Source organism: Neolamprologus multifasciatus, chromosome 13, assembly GCF_963576455.1.
Source record: "Neolamprologus multifasciatus chromosome 13, fNeoMul1.2, whole genome shotgun sequence".
Taxonomy (NCBI): Eukaryota; Metazoa; Chordata; class Actinopteri; order Cichliformes; family Cichlidae; genus Neolamprologus; species Neolamprologus multifasciatus.
In genome coordinates, this window is record NC_140451.1 from 8,871,630 (window position 1) to 8,898,749 (window position 27,120).

The following is a 27,120-nucleotide window of genomic DNA, read 5'->3' on the forward strand; positions in this document are numbered from 1 at the left end:
TCGCATCCAAACAGTATTTGAGCTTAAAAAAAAAACTGAGCTGTTCACATCATAACATGGCATCTGATCTGAAACTGTCCTGGTCAAATGTCCCCACCTCCCCATCCCCTTTTACCAGCTGTTCCCTAGTCATCAGTGCGACCCTCTCTGAACCCGAGACAGCTTGGTAGAAATGAGGGCATGCCGTGTAAACAGCCTCTTTCTGTCTCCCTCTCTCGCCTCTGTTTGAGTTTCTGTCACTGGCTTTCAATTGGGTCGCTGTATTTGTGAACTGCATTTAACTAAACTGGACAGCGACTCATTTGCACAGTGCTGGACAGTCTAGACAAACACATTAAGTGCTTTTTTTCCCTCTATTAGGCCAGTGTAGACAGCAATTCTGCACTGTGGCTGGCTAGATGTTTGGCTGGCTGACCATCTGCATGTCCACTTCTGTTGTCAGCCAAGACAACAGCAGCTCCCAGAATGCCATTGCTGCTGCTGCCGCCTGGCTGATTAGCAGCAATATATCTGAAAAGCCAAAGGGTTAAAGGTGAGAGGCATTTTCATAACAGACGCGAGAAATGAAACTCTCGCAAGTTATTTTATATCTCGCCTCAACCCGTGACCTATGCCATATGACCTTACCTCTTTATTGTTTTTGGAAAAGCACATTAGTTCCATCAGCATGCAAGAACAGTACAGCCTGGCCCAGCAGTTGCATGTTTTCTGCGTGTGTGTGTGTGTGTGCTGTAAGGGTGGAACTGCTGCTGCTTTTGCTGGTTTCTCTGCCGCAATTAGGGAGAATATATTGATCCAATGTGGCCCCCTGTGAGCTTCTATGGGGAAGATAAGCACAGCAGAAAATGAGACTTAAGTCATTTGAAGGGGTAGCGATAACACGGCAGACAAAGGGGTATATATTTTCATAAAGTCTGTTAATGGCCCTTCAGATTTCAGGGGTGACACATATTTATGCAGATTTCCAGCTGTTCAATTGTTCCTTTTTTTCATTTTGACTTGAAATATGTTCTTCACCTGTGACAGAAAATTCCACACAAAGAGCAGTTAACATGCAATTAACTGATAGCACACACCACAAAGCAGTAAGGACAGAGCAGCTGTACAGGAGCAAGCGTCTCTCTCGCACACGATTTGATCCTCAATTATAAGTATTACAAATTTTGCCAAATCCTGACACCAAACCTCAGTGTTTTATACCGCAGCACCTGATGGCATGCTTCTAAATGCCATGCTTGCCCAAAGTGTAGTTTAACAGACTGTCTTGATACCATGAATGAGCACATCCGTAGTTCATTCAGACCACAAAGTCAAGCTCAGGTGGTGATTAGCTCAACTTTATGCTAGCCACATCACTGACGGCCTGCATGCATACCGCTGTATGCATCTAATGTCTAAGTTATACTTTTTAAGTTGCTTTATGCTACAAGGTACTGTGTAGAAAGAACTTTTTATAATGTTCCCTGTGAACATGTTGCTTGAAATGGGGACCATGTATGTGACTTCCTGCAGTCAGTTGCCACCTTCAAAGCAACTTCGGTACATCAAGACAGCAGAACAGCAGGGAGTCAGTCTGCTATCAGTTTGCAATTGATAGCGATCAAGTTGGGAGTTATGTGCATGTGACAGTTAACCGTTGCTGTCTTTTGCAAATCCAACTACATAAACAGAAAATCCCATTAAAGAGAATTTCACATTAACTCCTTGCATTCAGACTCCAGCCAGAACCTCACAGATCTGAAACTGTAATTCAGAAATTCTTCTAGCGATGTTGTCTGTGAAGGTTCTCAGTCATCCAGGTCATCGTAGTCAAAGGAGCTTGCAAAGAAAAGCGTCTGGACTTCTTTAAGTTGCTTGAAGACGTTTCATCTCTCATCCGAGAAGCTTCTTCAGTTCTAAGGTCAAATGGTGGAGAGTCCCAGATATAAACCTAATGGGAGTATCCCCCCACAGAGGGACAAAAGGACCCCCTGATGATCCTGTAATCGCCTGAGCCAAGGTGTGAAACTGGGTGTGGGTCCCAATCAGCCAGAGTTTCGGGTGAATTCATTGTGAAACCTGGCCCCACCTTATCATGCGAATTCCTGAGGTCAGATGGCCCAGGATGTGAGTGGGCGTTAAGGCGTCTGGGAAGGGATCTCAAAACTGGATTATAGATGGCAGACAGTTGATGTCGTAAACCACCGCCTCTGTTCAAAGATGGTCGCTCACAGTGGACATAGATGGCTTCTTTCACTCCTCTTTCAAACCATCTGTCCTCTCTGTCCAAAATGTGAACATTGGCATCCTCGAAAGAGTGTCCTTTATCCTTAAGATGCAGATAGACAGCTGAGTCTTGTCCTGTGGAGGTGGCTCTTCTGTGTTGTGCCATGCGCTTGTGAAGTGGCTGTTTGGTCTCTACGATGTAGAGGTCTGGGCATTCCTCGCTGCACTGTACAGCATACACCACATTGTTAAGTCTGTGTAGAGATGTTGTTGACAGTAATTTAACTCCAAGTTGACTAAGGCTACGTTCACACTGCAGGTCTTAATGCTCAATTCTGATTTTTTGATCAAATCCAATTTTTTTGTCTGCTTGTTCACACTACAAATAAAATTCGACAGCAAACGCGCTCTAGTGTGAACGCTCAAACCGGCCCGCATGCGCAAAAGAAGACGTCACACACAACGTGCTCTGTTTAGACCCAGAGCAAACAGTATTGTTTGACTGATGGCTCTTAATATAAAGACTTCGGACTTTACGTTTCCCAATTTTTGCTTTAAGTTATTTTGTTATTTACATAATAATGTAGATAACCTAATAATTATCCTTATTGCTGTTTTAGAGGAGCGGTGCTTCAAAGGATAGTTGCAGATTTCTGTCAGAATCTGCAGATTATACAGTACAAATAAAATGTTCACGTTTCTCCAACATTGTCTTCCCAACAGTTTCACTAACATCTACACTGGATCGCCACGAAGCGTTTGGATGTCTTCTCCGGCGCTGATAATTGGTGTCTGTCTTGTGTCAGTGACGTAAAAGACGGATTTAATGCGACATGACCGTTCAAACAGCAGTTGCTTTCTAAAACATCGGATATGTATCGGATTCAGTACTACATACGAAAGTGACCCAGATCGGATTTGAAAATATCGGATTTGTGCCGTTCACACTGTCATAACATGATCGGATATGGGTCGCGTAGGGTAAAAAAACCCGGATTTGATGCGCTTTCGCCTGCAGTGTGAACGTAGCCATAGACGCTCAGAAACCTTGCTTTTATAAAGGAATATAACCTGAATGCAGTCAGCTGGCAATCAAGTCCTCTATTACAAAGACCCATGTCACAGACGACACAGGTTGATTGCAACAAGTTGCCAATCTGTCTGCATGTCTAACCGAGATGGCAATTATTTGCAAAGCTTTGACCAGTGATTGCAGTCAGTCTGAGGCAGACGGCAGTTTTCCGGAGAGAGGCAAACTGTGCAGTTGCGTTGCTGATCGAGAGTTCAACCTCTCAGCCTCTCAGCAACTACTTGGTCACCTTAACTACTTGCAGTCTCCAAAAGCAGGCATGTTGATGCTCCAGTTTTCTGGTATGCACACAAAAGGATGAATTCTAAAGGATTCCAAAACCCATACTTTCAAGTATAAATGTTAGACATCTAAATAACGGTCTTTTCATACACTTGTCCTAACAGAAATACTGAGTATCTCATAAATGCACTGTTTACTCCTGTTTGCTTAGTGTCTAGCGTTCATGGAAATTTGGTGAGAAAAATAAATAATAGTGAACAACGTCAGTGTCATGCTTGGCCTCATAGATCTTTGGTCACAAAAGGATGGCATCATAGAAAGAAAAACTCTAGTGATGTTTGGTATCAATACTCAGCTGAATTTAAATGCATTCACTTAGCCATTGCAAATGCAACAGGTGTAAAGCACACCTGTTGCATTTGCGGTTCATGTAGGTGCAGCAGCAGAATACGCGAAAGGGGTTGTTTAAAGTGGAATATAAACCAGAGGGTGTGACGGTTAATAAATGCACCCTTATCTGGTCACATCAACGATCTCATCGCTCTGAAACAGCTGTGCCAATCTCAGTGACGCATGACGACGAGCGTGCAACAAATGGAAAAAAAAAGCCTCTACAGGAAATTATATTGTTGTCTGGCTGGTGCAGAGAAGCACGACCTGAACACTGGCACCTCAAATCTGCAGGCAGAGGCAGAGGCAGGCCCTGCACATTAATGATAGGATACGGCAAAATATGTCATTTGTAAAAGCCCACGTTATACCATCCACGTTGGGGAGTGGGGGGGGGGGGGGGGTGGGGGGGGGACTGTCAGCTGCTCTAATCTGGAGTCTTCTGCCAAAGCAACAGAATACCAAATCATACCAGACTAGTCAGATGTGTGCAGTATTGAGTAGGATTACTGTGCAGCAGCCTGCTGTTATTTACACATGATTTAATAAAGGTAAACAGTAGACTGTCGTGTGTAATGGCATGACACTTCTCAAATCAGGTGCAGATTTGCCAGCATATGTGCCCTCAGATGGCTGCAGGGATTTAATGAACTGAGGGTGGAGCTTCTTTTTTTTTTTTTTTTTTGCTTTTTTTTTTTTTATAACAGCATAAAGCAGATGTGGACAACAAGTTACGGTAGAGTCACATGTATATTTATCAGTGCGCACAGAGCTCCAGACCTCCTGCTTCAAACATCATTTTTAAGCAGTGTTATTTAAATAAAAACACTTGCAGGCTGCTGAGTGATAAAAATGGTTTATTTCCACTTTGAGCTTCATTTTTCTCACAGCTCTGTATGCTCTGTTTAGATGCCTCCTGTCAATAAAATGGTCAAAATGGCAGCATGTTGATCCTGGGTTTTACATATATATATATATATATATATATATATATATATATATATATATATATATATATATATATATATATATATATATATATATATATATACCCCACCTCTCGCCCTATGACAGCTGGGATAGGCTCCAGCACCCCCCGTGACCCTGAAAAGGATAAGCGGAAGTGAATGGATGGATGGATGGATATATATATATATAAATAACTTGGTAACCACCCACTTGTTTTTCCTGTCTTTGCTAGTCAAATCAGCTTTTCACTCATCATTGCTGGTAGCCTCTTTCTTTGTGTAATAAGCATGTGTAAGACATACAGTATGTGCTTTTATCTGAGTAAACTCCAACATGTGTACACCTGTCTTCTCAAATGGGAAATGAAATTTTAAATGAACTGGTTCTTATCTATGACTATCCTGTTCTACCTGAGCTCTCAAAGTGCTTTATGCAACATTCCTTCACTCATTCATACAAGCACTCTGTTTCTCTAAGCTTTAGTGCTTTCTATTTAACATTCACACACACTGACACTCCAATGCATCCTCCCCAACAATATTTGGCATGAAGACTGGAGCAGCCAGGGCATGCAACAACTGCTGTGGTACGGAAAAATAGTGAATTATTGATCTGTGTGGTGACAGGCCTAATCTGAATAAAAATGTAGTGAAGTGTACATTTTGTTTTCCTCAGGTAGTAATGTGTAGTAGCGTGACAGTTGTGCACTACCGCTGGAATGAGCTGGTGCCGCTGATCGTGTTGGTAGTCTGGATCGAGCTATAAATGAAGTGACAATGTCTCAGCTTTTTTTAATTGATCTGGGCCAAATTGGCAGTTTTTTCAAGCCATGTTCAGTAGATTTGATTGGTGATTTTCGACAGGCGGTTTTTCTGTCTCACTTACTCTGATCTCTCTCCACGTTCATTCAGATAAGGCCTCGGTGCTCTTAACTGCCCAGAGGCATTACCAGAATAGGGGGGGCTCTGGTATAGTATTTCTGTGATGCAGCAATACAAGAATGTTTGCATGAATATGGTCTAATTCTCTAAAGGGGAAAAAATTGCCCGTAGGGTATATCTCCAGTGTACCGTTGCCACGTGTTTGCATATGTCACAGTGGGTTAAGATATGTGCAAAAAGTTTGAGAGTATGTGTATCTGCAGCTGGGCCTTTGAATAGCTGCTTTCAGCCTTGAAGCTTGCTCAAAAATTTGCCTTTCCGAAATCCGATTCGAGTTGCTGAGCGATATGCTTTGGTATCAAAAGTGAAAACTAATCTAAGAGCTGAAATTCTGTCTTCATTCACTGTCCTGACACTTTGCCTTTGCCTTACAAATGGCCCAAACAAGATGCAAACATGTAAATTGCCATCAGAGGAGATGGAGTGTCAACTTAAGTGTAAATGGCACAGATAGCGCAACTGTCAGATAGTAAAATGGAACCGGGTTGAGATCACCGTGAGCTATCTGTAATCAGAAATGGAAGAAAATTGCTTTGCTGTGCGAGGAGGATGCATGGAATGGAAAAGAAACTAAGGGAAAAATCCAGCCAGACTTACAGTCCCTTCCTAGGCTGAAGGGGATAATGATTTACCTGGGTGTCCTTCTCTCTCCATCTGTCTCCGTGCTTTCTGTCTCTATAATGCCATCATTCTTCATCTCCTTATCCCTCCTATCGCAGCTCTTCATTGTGGTCCCCGCTACAAGCTGTTTTCTGTTAGATGCATCGCATAACATATTCTCCGCACATTTATTCTGTGCGAAGCTGACTGCTTTCACTCAAGATCCCCCATCTGTTTTCTCCCTCAGCACCCCTGTCCCAGGGGGCTAAATGGCACCACAGTCAGAACCCACACCGGCAATGGTCAGTTTCACTTCCTGACCACGCCGAAAGCAGCAACTAAATAAAACCACGCTAAAGCCATTCATTTTCTCTTATGTTTAGTGGGGGTGGGAGCGTGACCCCTTACCTGCAAACATGCATTTTATTTGAAGAACCTGAGGTGGTAATGTGGTTTCTATGGCAATGAAAATAGAGTCACCAAAAGCCCAACGTTACAGGGTTGGTTTTTATGTAGTCAGCCAGCACTAAAAAGGGATGATAGAGGTTTGTAGTGGAGACAGAGAGACCGTGAGAGAGAGCGCACATGAAAATGGTGGACAGCAACAGATGTCCGCGTGCGAGGCGGGCTCCACGTAAATGCTCCACCTCTGCCGTGAGAAGAACCACACAGGCACACCTAAGCCTATTTACGCGCTGAGACCTCTGTAGCCAGAGAGCGATGCATTCTGTTGAGAGAGAGGCTGTTTGTATTGTGCTGCTCGCAGAGACTGGGTGTGCATCCCCCCTCCGTCGCGCCGTCTTTAAGTGTTAACAGTGCAGAACCTGTGGAGTCCTGGCCTCCTTCTCATCTATTGTTACAGGACAGAGAGAGAAAAAAAAATGGCACGCTTCGGTTCAACGCGTCAACCTGCAAAGGAACGAGGTGTGGACCGGTGTAATGTATGCTCCCACTCAGCGTGCTGAACAGCGTGCCATCTCAGAGAGCTGAGATCAGAGCGCGAGCGGGGCGCGCGTACGAGGGGCCGACGTGTTTCTTTCTGTGTGCCTAGTTTTGCCCTCATGTGGCTCTTTCATGTCCTCGCCTGTGACTATAAGCTCGTGTGTCTGTGTGCGCGCACATGTGAGCAGGCTTCCATTGAGCATTCTGTAGTGTGTAACGATTGTAAGATGAGTCACCCCTCTAAGACAACACCTACCAACCATCTCTCTCTGTCTCCGTCTCTTACACACACACACACACACACATCTAAAAATGATGAGAGACATGGGGAGCAGAGTTTCAGGCTTGCTCATACATTCACATTCAGAGAGACAGCGAGAGAAAGCAGTCTCGTTGCAGCCTCTTTGCTCCACATTTTAAAGCAATTCCTCTCAGATTTATTTTTATTGATTACGGTTCACAGAAGGAACAGATTCTCTCACATTTATTTCAGGAGCAGGGTTTGCGGCTGGAATCTAATAGCTAAACGGGTTGGTGTGATGGTTGTGTCCATGACCACACAGTCGGGTGATATTTCTTCTTCTACTCCCATTTTCACATTTTTAGTCGGCAGTTACTAAAGCTACACAGCAAACAGCTGGTTTCTATATACGTGATATGGTTAATTTGTTTCAATACATTATGAAAATATGACATGTTTTGTTAGTATATTACAGATACAGCACAAGCAAGTATATAAGAAATATATATAGCAGTATGTACGGAGGCTCAGGGTGTAGCTTGTTTAAGTCCAGAGGCCGACCGAGTGGACTTAACCATCTGCTGTAATCACATGGGGGGAAATGTTTGGGTTATTTTTTTGTATTAAACCTCGTTATTGTCCCTGTGGTTTCCCTTTTGGAGTTCAGTCAGTGGCTGAGCTGTCTCTCATTTGGGTTGTTATGTTTTAACTTTTTGTTGAGTGTTAATTTTGAGTACGGTTCTTGTTTTTAGTTGACCTCTTTTATGGGCCCACATTTTCTTAGAAATAGCTTATTTTGCTGAGTGTGTATTTCTTACATTATTTCTGTGTTTTTCTGGGTCTTTTTTGTTTTGATTTTTCGGTCGCAGCAGATGGATGCCCTTTGTTGAGCTCAGGTCTGCCTGAGGTTTTTCCTTTTCACTGTCGCCAAAGTGCTTGCTCATTGGGGGTCCTTTTGTGTTCTCTGTATTATTTTAGGGTCTTGACCTGACAATATAAAGTGTTTTGAGTTATCTTTTGTTGTGATTTGGTGCTATGTAGATAAAAGTGAAATGAATTATATAATAAAACCCATATTTTGGAAATCACACCTGTGCCTGCAGGTCCTTGGCTGCTTAGTCCCTGACAGTTGGACATTGCTGGCTGTTTGCTGTTTATATAGTGATGAGCTGAGGTCCCTCTTATCCCTCTTTGCTCCTCTTTACTGACAAACACGCAAAAAAAGGTTTTTCCTTGTTCCAGTTTCACCACAGTTGGGGTGGCTTTGTGTGCGACTACAGTTAGTCTGCAAACCGTAAAAATGAGGCATCAATGGCACCTCTCTTGGCATAAATCTATGTGTTTTCCAGCTAATTACATCCATTTCATGAACAAGGGGGTCTATTATGTTTGAGCAAATGAAACCGTAATTAACAAAACTGAATAAAAAACTAGTTCATTGCATTGATGATTTTCATTTGGCTCTGGCTAAAAAGTTTTTATGTTTTTGGGGGGCTCCAAACATTTCTGCATACGTCATGCTTCTGTGGTCTTACTTTAAGTTAAAGTGCCTCGTGCACGCTGGTGACACTACTGTGATTGCAAATAGACTTTCTGTGCGGAGTATGTGCTAATTGTGACAGTGAATTGTTTTTTTTTTGTAATAATCACACAACCGTCCACATCCGCCACCGTGTAAACTGTAGAGAAGGAAATATTTTGTGCAAAGGCCTGACAGACTTTGAATGCGTCACTTACTTTCTCGTGGCTGCGGCGCAGGAGGTAAAAGAGGTCATTGATTAATCGCAGGGGTGGGCGTTTTAATCCCCGTCTCCTGCTGTCCACATATCAAATTGTCCTGTCCGCTGCTCCCAAACGTTGCATTGCAGCGGAGTGAGTGCAGACTGATGAGCGACACATTTTCATACCTTGTGTCATGTGTACTGTGCATTCAAGACTGTGATTCGTGCTCACAAACTGGCACACGAGCCTTTAGGAACAAAGCGTCTTAAATCCCCGACTGTTGTAGTGGAGATGCTCGGTAAACACCAGTCAGCTTGTGGTCAGATTGGGCCGCTACCAGTAGCCAAGTTAGCAGAATGAGGCATCACGCTCAGGAACTGTTGCTTGAATAAATAAAAGCCCTATATTTTATTTATTCAATAAATAAATATGCCCTATATTAAAAAGCAGTCTTCTCCCTGCTTTCACATTTGTCTGTATTGATTCATTCTGTTTGTAGCAGGCTTTGAGTATTCACATTTCTTTGTTCCACTTGGGGGCGGGGGGGGGGGGGGGGGGATTTGGTGAATTATGAGCTTGTTCTCTGTTTGCAAGGTTGAACAGTGCACAGGGCTCGTTTCTTCGATAGTCATGCTTTGAATATCTGCGCGGAACAGCGATTACAATAAGTTCTGTATAGGAATTTGAATAGCCTAAAGCTAAATACAACACTTCTAATCTCGGGCTCTGGAGAAATTAATGCTAATGAAACAATGCCCCCTTGATGTTCGAGGAGATAAATACAGCACCACTGATATGTGCGCGCATCAAACGACGGTGGGCTTCATCTTTTATTCCCGAACAAGCGTCCTCATCAGCTCGTAATGCTTGTTGATTTGATGGATGCGTGCTTGATTCCACGTGATTTGATTACTCGTTCCTCGCAGTGGGCCTCGTTAGAAACTGTTGAACATTCACCGGGCGAAGTGGCGATTACGAGCATGACCGTATCTCAAAGCTATGTGCTGAGTGACAGCCACAGGGTACCGGCCGAAACACTGATGACCCGCGTTAATGGTGCATGACCATTTTCCTGACAAGTCCGGAGGTCATTCTGTCCTGCCTGCTGTCCTGTGTGTGTGTGTGTGTCTCCCTCTCTCTCTGTTATTCAGTATGTATGGGCAAGCCAGAGGTTTGATTTGCACACTCGCTGAGGTTCTGTTCCAACATTGGCACGGCCACTCAAGGATGATAAAATACAGTGCTTGGATGGGAGCTGTGAGCCGCGAGCCCGCGGGCTGTTCACTAGAAGATTTTAATTTTGTTTTTTTTTCTCTCAGCTCTTGCCTCTTTCCCAAATTGTTTGTGCATTCTTGCATTCACCAGTGTGATTACAGCTGGGAATGAGCAAAGCTGTACAGTGATATGTGAAATTCTGTGCGCCACTGGTCCAAATTTCCGTTACCATGATTAGTTACTCGTGTGATCCCCAAAAGGCATAAAGTTAAAAAAGAAACATAATTTTTTTTTTTACAGTAAAACAAACAAAAAAAAACAGATGTGTAGACAAATATAGCTTCCCAAAATGTGGTTCTGCTCTTTACATACAAAACATACAAAGCTCGCTAAACTGTGTCGCTCAATTAGAAATCACACCACTCTGTAAAAGACTTTGGCATACCCCTCCCCCGAAACTGATCAGTCCTTATCTCCTTGAGGTGCACTTAGGGAATTGGAAGAGCCTTCACAAAGGCTAGGAGGGGGGGTCTGTTGATTTCTGGGTCACATACGTAAAGAGGAGGTGAGGAAGCATAGCTTAATGAAATGAAATGTTTCTTCTTTTTTTTAGGGTTAAACCCTGTTTCACCCCAGCCGCAAGGAAAGTTGACTTATTTATTCCCATTTTATAGCATTTAATGAACAAACACTTATGTGGACTTCATGAATATACCTAAAGAAGCTATCATTATCACTTTATTCTTTTCTATTACTGGTTGTTCTCTATAAATGGCCTTTTCTTTGTGTCTACAGGTTTTCACATTCTGAATCCATCCTCGAGCTGGTTCCTTGTTCATACATGCTGGAAAACGTAAAATCCGCATGGCCTGTGCTCTTAAAATACTTTACTACTGTTTTCCCGCGAGTTAGATCAGAACTGACCAATAAAAAAAAAGCAACCCCCCTTCCTCTTGGCATAATCTGCAGGAGCTGGTTACTGTGGCATAATTAAAGTCAGTTTTAAAGGATGAAGAAAACAGCCTTCTTGGTTGTGTAACTGCTCTGGTCCTTAAATAACTGATATTTTCCTGCGTGTGAGCCGGCTGTGGTGCTCCACAGCTGTATTTGTCCTTTTGTATTGTTTGTGTTTATGTTTTTTGACAACGTTTTGCCGCCCTTGGCCGGGCGATATTTAAAAAAACAAAAGAAATAAAAGACCTTAAAAATCTCTCAGCAGCCTTCAGCTGTTAAATAGAGGATATAATAAATAATAATAGTGCAAGTTGTGTTGCTCAGCATTATTCCCAATCCCCGGGATGAAACACGACACCGAGCTTATAAGGTCTCGCACATCAGCAGTGTACTTGTCCTAGTTATATTTTCCGGGCCTGATAACCTTGCATTGCGCTGTGCTGGATCGAGATTACGGATCAAGTTTAATTGAGTCTGGTAATCTGATTTTGGCACAGGGATGGAGGATCCTGGATTAAAGTTGTAACTACAACATAAACAGGGGATCAGGGGCCTCTTTAGCTGCAGAGGCTAGGGGACAAGGGAGGCATGTTTAGATGTAACATGCCACTGCTAATCCAGCATAGGCTAAACTAAGCTGCCCTGTATGGTAATATAGTTGCCTGGCTGTAATGAATTGCACTGTCAGGGGAGGGAGGGGCTGGTCACATTGCCCTGCTGTACAGACACAGTAATAAAGTGGCCACAGTGACGTGATGTAATATGATAGCAATAATGATAATAACTGGAGTTGAAGAATCCCATTTGAAGCTCGCTGCTGCTGTCCCCAGATGACATCCCGCTATTGGCTTCTGCATGCAATGTTACAATAGGGAAGCGCTGTTTAGAGCACGCTGCGAGCTACACCAATAGCCTATCAGTCATCATGACAGCCAGGTCAACAAGGGAATTGCAACTTCACAGCCTGCATCTGTTGCATGGGACAGGAAGATCTATACATAACGTAAATATAGAGCATGTAAAACTCAGGAGTAGTAGACTTTGGGAGGCAAGGACGATAGAAAATCCTCTTTACGGTGTTACTAATAAATGAGAAAATGCCAAGTGACAGAAAAAAATGAAAAGACAAGGTGAAAAACTTTATAGCCCTTGAGTCAATGCTCAGCACTGCATATTGTGCATTCACCCCACTGAAGTCGTCTCTTCTGAATTGCTTCTGCAGTTTGCCCCCACACCACCCCAGGAGCATAAACACTGCTTCTAGAAGCCATATGAACAATTTGTTCTGGGCAGCCTGTAGTCTACCTCGCCATTTTTCTCTGGGCTGATCCATCTGCTGAAGGGAGCGTCTCCCTTCATCCTTCTTCCTTTCTTTCCCTCTATTTTCTGTCTCCGCGTGCTCTCTGGGCTGTAAGGTCTTTTTTAACCTTTATTTGTCTACTGGAGGTTTCTGCTGAGCATGCATGTTCCGTTGCAGCTCTGCCCTTCTTCACATTCATACCCCGCCGCTGTATAGTCTATGTTGCCCTATAAAAATGGCAGTTCCTCTACTGTTGGCACCTTGCTCAAGGGTACCTCTGTTGTAGTTGTTGAAGAAGGGCTGTTACTTCACTTTCAGTCAGGCTATTTCCCTCTGCCAGCCGCCTCCTTCTCCTTTAGGCTACCGCTGTCCTTCTTTAGCTTGTCTGTGAGCCGCCAGCTCTTCTGCATAATGCTTGCTTGTTTACTTTTTCTATTCCCGACTGTAACCAAACGTTAACTCTTGCACTGTCGCATCACATGACAGATGTTTGTGATGGTTGTAATTAATTTTGGAAAATTCTCTGAGAAATGATGTTGCTAGTGTCTGATTTTTCCTGTAGGGCTGGAGATTATTGAACATTTTCATAGTAATATTTCAGCATTCTTCGAATATCTCGTTTAAGCATTTGATCCATTGAATATCCAAAAATACAAACACCCATTTTCCACATGGCACAGTAAGTCTGCGTACTTTCGCAGTCTTAGAAACATTTTTATTTTGGTGTTTTTGATTGTGATTAATGAAGGATCAGAATTGCTGCAGATTAATTTACTGTATATCATCTAACTAAATTGTTGTTTCTGCTCTCGTTAATGTATTAACAATATGATTGCTCTCTTGGCAGTCATCACCAAAACTAAATGCCTTCTACGTATTAGGAATCTGACTTAAGATGCCCTGTGTGCAAATGCTATGTCTGCTGGTTAAGCTGTGTAGACCTTTGTTCAGCTTTGGAGGCACCTGATTTTAAGCTCCTCTGTCAACAGCGCAGCTTGGCGATGTTAGTCTGTCTTAGTTTAGCTGGCTGCTGGGAAAGGTACATTCTGCTGTTAGCAGGGCTTTGAGGCTAATAATCAATATCCAATTTGCATAACTAATGCTATTTCTAAATGCGTTTCAAGTATCTTCACGTATGCTGCTGGAAGAATTGAGCAAATTAAGCAGGTTCTAAAATTGCTTGATTATTGACGTGGTGTTAATGGACAAATGTTTCACAATGGCAAAAGCTTGAAAAGATGGTGAAACTCTATATAATGGCATGCTGTAAAGGATTTGAAAACACACTAAAGGTAATGTTAAGTTGCAAGTCAGTTGATGTTTTTTAGCTATTATACCTCTGTGTTTATTTACACTGATCAGATACACGTGGAGGTACACTGGTTGTATTCTATAAGGGTTATATAAGGGTTATGTCCTATCCTATTTTCCTACAGACAGGGTCTGCTGGGATTTCATCCTGTTTGAAGGGGGTCTTTCCTTTCTGCTGTCACCAAGTGCTTGCTCAAAAAAGGAACCTTTGATTATTGGGGGTTTCTTTGTATTATTTTGGGTCTTTTCATACATTTTAAAGTGCTTTGAGGTGACCGTCTTTGTGATTTGGCGATATACTAATAGAATTGAATTGAATATGTCCATCTGGGCCCAAGATGTTGGCAGCAGATCAACTGGGAAGTCAACCATGACGGAATCAAGATTGTTATTATGCAAAGAAAGTGGGATGTTGAAGCTTAACACTTTGAGCTTTTTCTGTGTTTTTTACTGTTCCTCGACATGGACATGTCTTGTGGTCAGTGGGGATATTTCTTCACTGAAAAGTGGAATTGCCATTAGAGTCTCGGGGGGACTTTAGATTAGGTCCTGTGTAACATACACATGAAATGAATACCAGAACACAAGGTTCTCCAGCAGAACATTGCATTGTAAAAGACACAATCATTGTTATACACATCACCTGTTTTTATGTTTAACTCATTCTCCCATAAAAACGGCATTCGACAACCTCCTCGTATCTGTTATGATAAGTTCTGGCACCTCGCTATGTATCAATAAAGAAGTGAATATGTTCCAGGTTTTGCTAAGTGTAGCTGCATAGAGAGCATCACTAACTTCAGATCCAGTCATGTTGTTCTATAACAAATATGACAGGCCTGGCTTTCGAGAGATAAAACGAGTACTAGAATAAGGTACTGTATGATCAGTGTGTTACTCAAATACGTAATGGCAACATGCATATCCTCTTGTGAATTTTGTGGGGGAAAAACAGCTCAGTAGCTGTTTATTTACTGGTTTGAGAAATGGTTAAAGACTCAGGAGGTAAGAGACTGACATGAGCCAATAGTATAAGCCAAATGATGGTGATGATAATGGCTCCCATGAGACTGTTTGACTTCCACCTAAAGCCTTTTAACAGGAGCTCTCCTTACTCACCATGTGATGATTAGCATCGCATTTAACTCCTCAATATGTGTGGGCAGGTTTTTTCCAGTTTTTCCCAAAGAGAAATGTTGTTTTTTTAAATTTTTCTTTTAAGTTGATGTTTGCATGGGGTTCATTTTCATGATCTAAACTCATATGAAGCGCTGTTTGCTTTTTAAGTATATAAATCAGCTTACTGAATTGGCGGCTTCATTTCAGGAGGATTTCGGATGCTTCGGGCCATGATTCTTTTCAGCACCATCAATTCATTGAGCTGTAATTAACACCAGTTTTGTCCTTCCATGACATCGCTTAAAGACGTCATTCAAACTTAATAATTCCATGAAAATCTGTAACTACCAAATTATGTGAACAAATTGGAAAGCGTTCTTCGTGTTGTATTTTCACCCATAAAGGCCACTTCCTCTCTGTTCTTTCTTTGCTCTGTATGTCTTTGCTCAGGTCTGATGGCAGACTTTCCTCCAGCTCTCCTTCCATGCCAGCATCTTGTCATTACTGTCCAATCTCCAAGCTCCAAAGCCATATATGTCAAAGTCAGATCAGTTGTCACACTGTTGTATCTTCCACTGCTTTTCAGAGTTGGGAACAAACAGTTCTTTAAAAATGTCATGTTTTTTGTCATTGTCGCTCATAAACCTGCAGAGAGTCATCACCTGACTTTCATATTACAGTTAAGCTACAGCTCTATAGTGGAGTCTATAGAGGCAGGCAACTGCTTTTAGTGAAAACCTCCCATAAACCCACTACATGCATAGCACCAGATGGAGCAAGTTAGCTCCTAGCTAGTTAACATAGCGAGACATCTGTCAGCTGAAGAGATTTCTATTTCTATTTCTATTTTAAGTCAGGTGTCTCCCTGAGTCCAAGGGCATGCTGATATCTTTTCTGGCATAATCGTGGTATAATTCACCATGATAATGTTCTTTGTGATTTTCAAACTAAATATAGTCCTTGATTACAGAGAGATGATGTCTATTTAGCTGATTAAAATGATCACCCACCGCTTCTTTTAGCCATTGCCAATAAAGCTATGCGGAGCTACTGCCCAAAAAGGTTATAGCTGTACCAATAGATGGTTTATTCAACCACCTGCCAAGTATTTTTGGAAAGTTTTTTTAAACTTTTGTTCACGGTCTTCGTTAGAAAGACACCCATCTTACAACATTTGAATGGTTGCTACACTGATGGTGTAATAAGTTAAATTCTGCAACGCTGCGCCTCTTTCTCCTCTTATGTTCCATGTCTTGTGTGTCTTTAATATGACGATATAGATCGTTACGTGTAACAAATAGTCTGGTGTGTCAAAGTTGTTGCATCGTGCTGAGCTGCATCACCACTGCAGTCCTCCTGTGGGTGCACGGATGTCTCCCTGGTAGTCATAGTGATCATTGCCAGGGCCACATTTGATGATTTCACCATGGATCTCAAACATCAGATTCTGTGTCAGGCTGACCAAACTGTCAGGCTGACTATGATCATTGGTTGCTTGGACCATCAGTGGAAAAGCTTGCAAAGTCCAAACCCATGCCACCAAGAGTATGCTGGTTATTTACTTTGGCGTGTGGTGTTGTGCGCCATCAATACATTCCCCATGGTCACACTATCAATGCTAATTTCTACTGTAATATAAAATTGCACAGCATTGCTGCTCACTGCCTTCCCATCCAGATACAGGTGTTACTTCATCATCTTCCCTAAGATATAATAATTCAAGCTAAAAGATTGCTGTTTTGGAATATAACTAATATGCAGGTGGTCAGGAGAAGACCGAGAGGGATCCAACATAGCCGAAATGCTGGAAGCATTGTTTGCAGATCAGTGACTGCCTTGAAGAGAATTCATTTTGTTGTTGTTTTTTATAGGCGCAGTGGCACCTTGTAGCTGAAAAAAAAACACATTTAAAGGTTACATTGCAATTTGAAGCTTGAACAGATGACTTCCAGTCTTTCCCTTTGCCTCCTTAAACACACATGAAAAGCTTTATTAGATTGATCGATTGAGCCGCGTATATCGCATCTTCTCCTGTTTTACATCTCTCTAACGTCCTGTCCTGCAAACCCTTCATTTTAACTCTGGCCACTGCATTACAGCTGTGTTTAAAAAAATGTTTCGTGCTGGTCGAGACCCCACAGAGGCCCCATCAGGCTCATCTGCGTCTAGACAACCAGGGAGAGAGAGAGGGAATATCCCACTTGGCTACTCATAGAGACAATGATGCAGTCAGACAGCGTGTCTGCGGATCACTCTCGCAGACACGACCTCACATTGAGCCGGCGGGTCATGGAGATAAGGTGTGCTTTATTTAGCAACGTCAAGATGATGGAGCCTAAATCATGACGCCACCGTTGGCTCCACACCTGCCCGTGGCACAAAGCGAGGGCAGTCCAGCGCACGAGAGTCGAGTGGGCCGACTTTAAAGCCGTCTCTTTTATCTGTGCACAGCAGATCCGAAACCGTTCACAGGCAGCGATAAAATGGAAGCATTAAAAATGCGTCTGAAGTCTGGGGATTTTTTGTCGCCATGTGTGCCGCAAATACGGAAGAAGTTTGTCTTGCAGATTGTAAAACATATGTAAATAAATTTCCGAGCAAATCGACTGTGATGTTGATAAGGGCTTAATGAACGCGTGATAGCATTACCGTCTTTTAGAAACACAAGAAAATGACTTAACTTTGTTTTCTTTTTTCCCTCTTTCCTTTTTTTTCTGTTCGCCTGGCTCCTATCCATTTTTGTTTGGGTTTTCTTTTTATGTTGGCAGACAAGGAAGCTTATGCTATTGTTGCATTCAGTTGCTCCGGCTAAGTGACAGCTAAATGCCTGAAATGCAAAATGTAAATGCAGGAGGAAGAATGTTCCCTCGACAGGGTTGTTACTCTTTTATGCTGATTTGGACCGCATTCTAACTCAAAGACATTTCCTTGACATTCATTTATATTTTGGCTGCATATCTCGTCAGCGCAGCATACTATGCTTATGCATATAGAGAGCTCATCATGCTGTGACTGTGCAGGCCTGGCTCTTGTTCTTGATAGTTTCTTTTTTTTCTTTTTGGATACTGTGTTTATGATGACTTTTTGTCTGATCCCCATTATTTTCCTCTGTCTCTCTTTTTTTTCTGCCTCAGGATCTGAAGAAGGTGCTGTCTTTCCCCCCATACCCTGGGGAGTTTTTGCACCCGGTCGTGTATGCCTGCACGGCGGTCATGTTGCTCTGCCTCTTCGCCTCCATCATCACGTACATAGTGCACCACAGGTATGAAGAAAATCTCCACCTTGATTTTGTTTAAGTATGCATTTGGGCTTTAATCCCTCCCTGCACGCCTTGCCTCGATTTCTAAAATTGCAGCCATTAATTTTCACTTCAACATCTGGACATTCAGGCAGACGCTTATGTAATCTCCTTATTTCCCGCCCTTTTACCTTCAGCTTCTGTCACAGATCCTGAGCTGACTGTGGTGTGAGTCAGATGCTTTAGGCTGGCATAAAGTACTGCAGCCTGTCTGACTAAGAGGATATAAAAACATATACACAAATGTGTGTATGTGTAGCTGTGTTTTAGACAGCTACAGCAGAGATATATGCGTCTAATGGATTTCTAAGGAGTACTTTTACCAGCTTTGTTCTTTTTATTCGGCATGGAGACGAGGGCAAAAAAAATTAAAAAGTGGACCCTGTGGCTCTTGCGGTTTTGTACGGTGGCATCTGTCTGCTCATCTTAGTTTCATCTGCTGTGAATGCTGTTATTAAAGCAGGAGGGAGCTTGACTGGCATATTGTTTCAGCACAGCAATTCATCATCTGTTGGTCTTGTAGAGCATCACTCATTTTATCATAGTTTTGGCATTAATGTGGTATTATTGGAATAGCTTTCCATCTATTTTCATATAAAGGAACTAAGAAATATCTCAAATGTCACATTTTCAAAAAATATTGTTTTATAACACAGTTATCTGGTATATTCACAGTCAGATTTTTATTTTCGTTGTGTTTTTTTCTGTGGGTGGGGTCTCTGTTCTTACGGAGACTGAACTGAATTTATTAAACTATACGAAGGCGCAGAGGCTCTCGCAGTTTACATCCATCTGTGACACCTGGGATGGAGACAGGGTGGGTCCTTCTGCAGTCAGACAGTGATGACAGCATCTCGGGCTCCAAACAGCAGCATCACTTGCTGTCGTCTGGCACTGCAGTATTGACGTTTGAAGGAAAAATTGGAAATCGCCATAGAGGCAGGAGACTGAGATGTTGTGGTTTTGAGTGAAATGAAAAAAACAATTCCCAGATACTGGTGTGCATTTTGTAGTTTTTCCACAAAATGCAATTAGAGACTAAAATAATCAATTCAAATTCATTTGAATTTCTCTTTGTGGTGTATAGTTAAGGATTGGATTTTTAAACCTGTATTTTGATTTTTGATTATTTAAGCTTATTATCTTATTATCTAAGCGTTATAGGACTTTATGAGAGGCCCAGTAACTATGTTGTCAGGGGCACCTTGGCCCACAAGGTAAATCGGTCCTGAGTGAGGGGTCAGACTAAGTGTAATTCAAAATAGTCCTATGAAGACAACATCTTGGCACATATCAACACTGCCTGGTGAACGAATGTTGTGGCACTACCCCGAAGCAAGGGCTGGGAAAGGACTCTGTACATAATAAGCCACATGGGTCCAACCTGCTGTAGGCTTACCACTCGCAGGAAGCGTAGCAGCAATCTGGGAGTTACAGTTACACGCAAAGGCAGAGACCGTGATAAGACCAGGAGAGACCATTCATTAGAAAGTCAGAAAGGAGCTGCGGTTCCTCTGCATCGAAAAGAGCTAAGGTGGTTCAGCACCTCACTGGGATGCCCGAGTGGTACCCAAGAGGCATATCCAACTGGGCACATTCAACTGTGAAGAAACACCAGGGAAGACCCAGGAAATGCTGGAGAGATTATGCATTAGCTGGCTAGGGATCACCCTCGTATTCCCCCAAGAAGAGCTGGAGGAGATAACCAGGGAGACACAGGCCTGTGCATCACTGCTTACTTTGCTTCCTCCCCAACATTGAAATGCAGCAGAAAATTGGTTGGAACTGCTGTTCCAATAAGGATGGTAGAGCATCATCGGGATTAAACAGTAGTTTAGAGATGTTGTGTTTACATTGATAACACAGCTATGATAATCCCAATAAACTGAACAAAGCCAAGTAGACAGACATTCATTCATCAGCGAGTGCTTTTCGGAGCAAGAATGCAGAAATTCCAGATTAAACTAGAGTGAGAACAAGCCCATATTTAAGATATGATGCCAGAGCTTTTGTGGTGTCTGTCACACACAGGAGAGGGTTAGAGGGCTTTTCTTTCAACAGCGCTCACATTAACAAACTCCAACACCTCCTCCTCCTCCACACCTCCCTCCAGGCTCTCCCTAGTACTAAAACACATCTCTGTTTAGTAACACTTTACTTGTGTAGTATCACTCCAGCTGAGTGACAGTATCCAAGCTGTGAAGCGTTGGGACCGTGTTAAATGGGCAGAATAGAATAGAGGCTGTCCAAAGGCACCGTGTGCAGTGGGCACGTTGAATCTGTCACATTCTCACTTCAGCTTACTAACACATACACACATGCATAAATATAGGAATACACTGTGTGCTTTAGTTCTTTCTCTGCCGGCAAGATAATAAGACAGAATATGTGATTAAGAGTGCATGTGATGTATGATGTATGAGCCAAGGAAGAACATAGTGGTGGGTATCACGTCTTTGAACCCCAAATCCTTTGAGTCCAATTGATGAAATTTGAGTCAAAAGTGTTTACAGTCATGACTCAGTGAATATTCGAAAACACTGATATCATGCTGTTAGAGTCAGAGGAATACTTCAGTAATTTCCAGTTTATACAGTAACAGTTTATCTCTATAAACAGATATCTGCATATGAATTTGCATAATATGCATTTGTATCGAGACTTCTTTTGACCCAAAAGCTTTCTGCTTTCAGGTCCACTAGTCTGCTTGTAGTCTTATCATATTTGAGCAGGCTTTGGTAAAGAGTCTGTGTGGAGTTGAAACAGGGATTTCATATTCCAATGCAATCTCCAAAGCGTCATTTAGGAGCATAGATGATGGGTCTCCATTCAGCACAATCACAAACCCTACCTGATTTAAATTTGGCTAATCTTCCCTTCAAGATCGGTCCTTGTGCATCTCAACTGATGCCGGTGTGAAAGCTGTTTTTGTTTTCTTTGTTTTTCAGAATGCTTGTGTGTGCGGTCTGCGATTTCACCATAGACCTCAAACTTACAACTCAGGCCTCAAGGATCTCATTAGCGTTGTTTCCAGCTGGAGCAAGCAGTAAGAAAACTTTAAACCACCTGCAACCCAGTGGTGAAGCTCACTAGTGAATTGAGTAGTGCACTCAGTAGATAAAAATATACATATTTTCTAAAGTTGATGGACACCAAAAGTGATCTTATTATATTATAATATTGCACTCTGGACTCACATTTGTCGGGAAAATTAGTCCAAATGAATTCTATTGTTCCTCCAAGTGTGCTGGATGTGCAAATACACAACTGCTTGCTTATATATCCTCTACAAATACATACATACACATTACCAAAAGTATTCGCTCATCTGCCTACACATGCATATGAACGAGAGTGACATTGCATTTTTACTCCATAGGGTTTAATATAGGCCAGACAATCCCTTGGAGCTATATCAGCTTCAACTCTTCTGGGAAGGATTTTCACGAGGTTTAGGAGTGTTTATGGGAATTCTTGACCATTATTCCAGAAGCACATTCGTGAGGTCAGATGCTGACAGATGAGAAGGACTGGCTCTCTGCTCTAATTCATCCCAAATGTGTTCTGTTGGGTTGAGATGAGGACTCTGTTCAAGCCAGTCAGGTTCTGCCACACTAAACTTGCTCATCCATGTCTTTATCCACCTTGTGCTGTGCACTGGTGCAAAGTCATGTTGGAACAGAAAGGAACCATCCCCAAACTGGTCCGACAAAGTTGAGTGCGTGATGTTGTCCAAAATATCGTGGTATGCTGAAATATTAAGTTCCTTTGACTAGAACTAAGAGGCTGACCACAACTCCCGAAAAGCAACCCCACACAATAACCCTCCTCAACAAAATTTACATTTGGCACAGTGCGGTCCTGGCAACTGCCAAAGTCAGAATCATCCATCTGATCACCAGATGGAGAAACGTGCTTCATCACTCCGAGTATGGTGGTGGCATTCTTTACACGACTGCATTTGATACTTTCCATTGTGCTTGGTGATATAAGGCTTGGATGCAGCTGCTAGGCTATTCTGTGGAGCTTTCTATGCATTATTCTTGAGCTAATCTGAAGGCCACATGAAGTTTGAAGGTCTGTAGCATTTGATTCTGCAAAAAGCTGGCAACATCTGAACACTATGCACCTGAGCAGGTGGCCTACCACTTCATGGCTGAATGGCTGTTGTTGCCAATCACTTTCATAACTTTGTTATAATACCACTGCCAGTTAACTGTGGAATATTCAGTAGTGAGGAAAGACTCGCTGTGCTCCTTGCATAGGTGGCATCTTATCAAGGTACCATACTGGAGTTCACTGACCTCCTGAGAGCGATCCATTCTTTCACAGCAGCTGTCTGCATGCCTAAGTGTTTCATTTTATACACCTGTGGCCACGGAAGTAACTTGGCTAGGGGAGTGAATACTTGTGGTAGTGTAGTGTATGTCATATGTTACTGTTTCTGTGAGTTTTTCTTATTATAATATAATATGATGGGCCACAGTTCATTGCACTGAACACAAATTATATTGTGGTTGAAATAGATTTCAACCATATACCCCAATGCCTCCTCTTTTTCCTCTTTTTCCTCCATCATAATTAACATGCATTTCCATGCAGCGGGTACCATCTAACTGTGTAACGGTGCTGCAGCCTATAGTTTATGGAGCTTCAGCAGAATATTTGGAATGTGTCTGCCACCAATAAAAAGACTTGGCTCAAACTACTCATTGCATAATGTGTCATATTACACTGTCCATAGCTTTATTGTCCCTTGCATTTGGCTGAGGACCGGACACGGGGCGAGAGAGCAGATGCAAAGTCAGGACAGTTTTATTCCCCCTTCACACTGGGAGATGGGGACATGGAGGGTTGCCAGGTTAATGTACTTGACCCAGTGAAAGCCCAGAGCAGAGCCTATGAAAACCTCCTTCAAGGGAGGCCTGAAGCCGGCCTGATTTATGGCCTCTTTGCTGGAAGGAGTTCAGTACCTGGACCGCAGGAGAGGCATCGACAACGGTAGCTTTAATTCTCCCTCCCCTCACACAGAGCAGTGAAGCCCGGCCTCAGAAACACCTCATGGCTCACTGCTGAGCCACTGCTTCATCTACAGTTGGCTCACGTGCAGCTGGGGCTCTGCTCCTCCATTTTGGGGAGTGGAGATTTCCAGCACATGGTTATATAATTTCAAATGGTGACAGTGACTGTAAGGTTGAAAAGGCTGGAGCTGATGTAGGAAAGTAATTAAAAGAATAGATGGTCTAGTAATTCACACAGTCCAACTAATGTGTTGGTAATGTCTGACCTATTCAGCTTATTTTCAGCTGGGTGAAAAGCGATGGTTTGGGTTACCATAAATGTGCTGCTGCACAGAGCGCGGCTGCTCTACCATATTTCACAAACAGATGCAGGGCTTAGATGAAAAATCTAAAAACTTCAATTGGCCAAACCAACTGGAGGCAATCTCCTTTTATTTCATCATCAAATCAGCTGATTGATTCTCATTTGCGTACATATGCTGCATGTATTGTACGCGAGAAGGTGGTGGAAAAAAGCTGTGTGGAAAGGATGTACATTGAATTCTTGTAAAAGAATCTGCAAATATCCCTTTGCCTGAGGTCCATCATTCTAAAATAAGCATTATGCATTTTGTAGCAAGGAATTAAATCATTCGTATCTTTTTTTGATGACACAATATTCTGTCTTTCACTTTGTACATGCAGGGATCTTCTTTTTAAAAGGGCCGTTTTTGTTTTTTGGGGTTTTTTTTAATGCACTTTCCTTTTTTTATTGTCACAAGACTTCAAACAGCATTGCTGTAAATAGCATTCTTCTAAAAGTTCAATCAGAATGCTCTTAAAAGTAGCTGAACTGCTTTTTGTTGTGTAGAAAATACTTGTAAAAATGTGATTTTTGCAGTTCTTTCTGCTTTTAGCAAACAGTATTGATATAGTAAATGCAAAGAGATATATGTCGTTTTTTGCACTTCAATACTGAGTCTTCTTATAAAATAATATAATAGGGACATCATTTAATTCTTTTTTTTTTGGTAACACAAATGTCATATATTTGAACATAGTTACATGATTATCTTTGGCTTTGTGTTATGGTGATCTCTATCAACAGATATGTAGGCAAGCAGCAAGATTTCTGGAATTTGAAGCTTTCCATTTTCCATTTTTACTCCGCTTGTAGTCCATGTTCAGTTTCAGGAGGCTTTGGCTACATGTGTCTACATAAACAGTCTGAATGTCTTACAAGTATGAGCTTTTTATTAGTGTTAAAAGACTGATGAAGTACTGTTGTCACCCTGGCAGGCGGGTAGGCGATGTGGACATCTAAGTTTGCAAATGTGATAACTCGAGAACGAAGCGACGTAGGAGTTTCATTTTGAATACCATTGGTGTATCTACTTGGAGGCTGAGAGGTGCCACTGGCCACTGCCAGTATTTTTAGAGATGTATTTGCATTTGTAAACAGTGACTTTCTGGATAAACCAAAGCGCCAAAATATTGACTGTTGCAGGCTACGTCAGCACAGTAGTTAATGGGTTTCCAGATTAATGTTACCTGGAAGCAACTATTGTTGTGATTTGGTGCTATATAAATGAATAGCATTTAACTGAGTTGCATTTTTTCTAGTGTACCATTCATTCTCATTGAGAATGAATGGTGCTGTGGTGCCACAACTGATCTTATGTGTATGGTTGATAATGATTGGCTGGGATAGTGCTTCCCAAGTTCTTCAAGAGAAATCTGGTAAAATTCTATGCTCCTCCATCTGAATGTGGAACTGTCTTTTCATAAAAATGTAAATATCTGCTACTCAGCAGGTGTATTGGTAGTGAAGTATATAAAACTTTGTTTATACTACTTGGTTTCTATGGACAGTATTACCAGGTTTTACTGTTAATATATATGGTAGGAGATAAATGATAAAGAAAACTGATGCTGACCTTTGTAAATAATACTGAAAGTAACACAATTTCAACCAAATTTACAAAAGGTAATCCACAAAACTCTTCACAGTATGATATTTATCACTATTTATCAACTAATTTTTTTTCCCTTGAACCTTTCTTTTTGGCAGTGCAATCCGCATCAGTCGGAAGGGATGGCATATGCTGCTCAACTTCTGTTTCCACACAGCGCTGACCTTCGCTGTGTTTGCTGGCGGCATCAATCGAATCAAATACCCCATCATCTGTCAAGCAGTAAGTGCATTCCCTTTTCATTCGTCCCACTCTCAAAGCTTTTCAAAAAATTGATTGTGAATGTCTATTCAGGTGTCAGCAACCAGGCCACTGGGTGCAGTATGTGGATGTACAATAACCCCGCTTTGTGTGTCTTTCATGCTTCAGCTGCATGTATGGTCTGGTCACTCTTTTAGTAAAGTGGTGGCCCAGTGAGTGCGGATGATTCAGGCCTTCCCATCATAACTGCACTCAGTAGCAGGCTCTCTATTGTCTATCTTTGTCTCTTTCTTTTTGCCCAGGGGTTAGTGGTGGGCATTGTGGCACAAACATTGTGGATGTTTTAGAAATTGTTAGCATATAAAAGATTTTCTGGTCAATAGAATTTTGTACAAACATGCTTTTCTATGGAAATTTCAATGTTGCATTCAACACATCGCTTTTCATTAAAGGCACCCTGTCTGTGTACTTGAGATGCGACATGATTGTTGTGGATTGCGTGTCTGTCTTCATAAATAACCGCAAAAGCAGTTTCAAAGGATTTTTAAATTACTTCAGAAGCATCCGCGCACAAATAAAATAAGCTCCAGGATTTTTACGTGTTTGAATAGTATTTGTATTTGCTTGATGAAACACTTGTTTGCTATGTTGCGCTCCTATCTGTGACAAGGCAGTAATGTGTTAAGTTTGTGTATGATGGTTTATGGTTCATGATTTGTGTTTTTCTCAACCTAACATCTGCGCAGATTTTGTTTTTTATGCCAAGCTTGTGGGTTACTGTAAAAAATATTAAATGCATTATGGTCCCTGGATAAATTGAGGGCCCCTGCATGCTTAAAGTGTTTTCACTCCTCTGAGGCATCGGGAATCTTATAGTATAGGCATTCTTTAATTTGGTATATGGCGTGCTTTTTAGATGAATCCTGAAGCTCACATCATTGAAAGTGTTTTAGATTTAGAGTTCAGTCACTGCTCATGAGCTCGGGTCCTGCGTGTCCCTGCCTGCAGGTACTGTAGCCCTTTTTATCCTCTACAGCCTTGATGAGGGTTGCATAGATTTAGGTAAATCATATGTGGTTAGCTGGACCAAAGACGGCGAGGCAGTTGAATGACAATGGAGACCATTACAGCAATCACTGAGCCTAGCTATAGATAGAGAAACAGGCCCTGGATAGCAGTGACTGCATTTTCATATTGAAATACTTGCATACAAATCTAAATAACACTTTCTACACTCTGGTACTCCACTTGAACTTAGAGTGTAGCTGTTTTCGACAGAGTTTGTAACTTGAAAACAGAAAAAAATACCTGAATAAAATCACATCAAAAATGAAATGCCTCAGTATCTACACGGCAGATGTTCATGGTTCCAAGAGGGTGTCACCTAAAGAAATATACTGATTCGCTGAATTGAAATAATTAGGCAC

General features: G+C 42.0%; 1 protein-coding gene across 1 annotated transcript in view; it reads left to right on the top strand.

Moving 5' to 3' along the window:
• The window catches only part of adgra1b (adhesion G protein-coupled receptor A1b), a 190,786-nt gene that overhangs the window by 138,406 nt on the left and 25,260 nt on the right, over positions 1-27,120 (top strand). The window contains exons 15-16 of the mRNA XM_085183349.1: positions 18,356-18,483; positions 25,591-25,714. Coding sequence (XP_085039475.1) covers positions 18,356-18,483; positions 25,591-25,714 — 252 coding nt within the window. The remainder of the gene's footprint in view (positions 1-18,355; positions 18,484-25,590; positions 25,715-27,120) is intronic.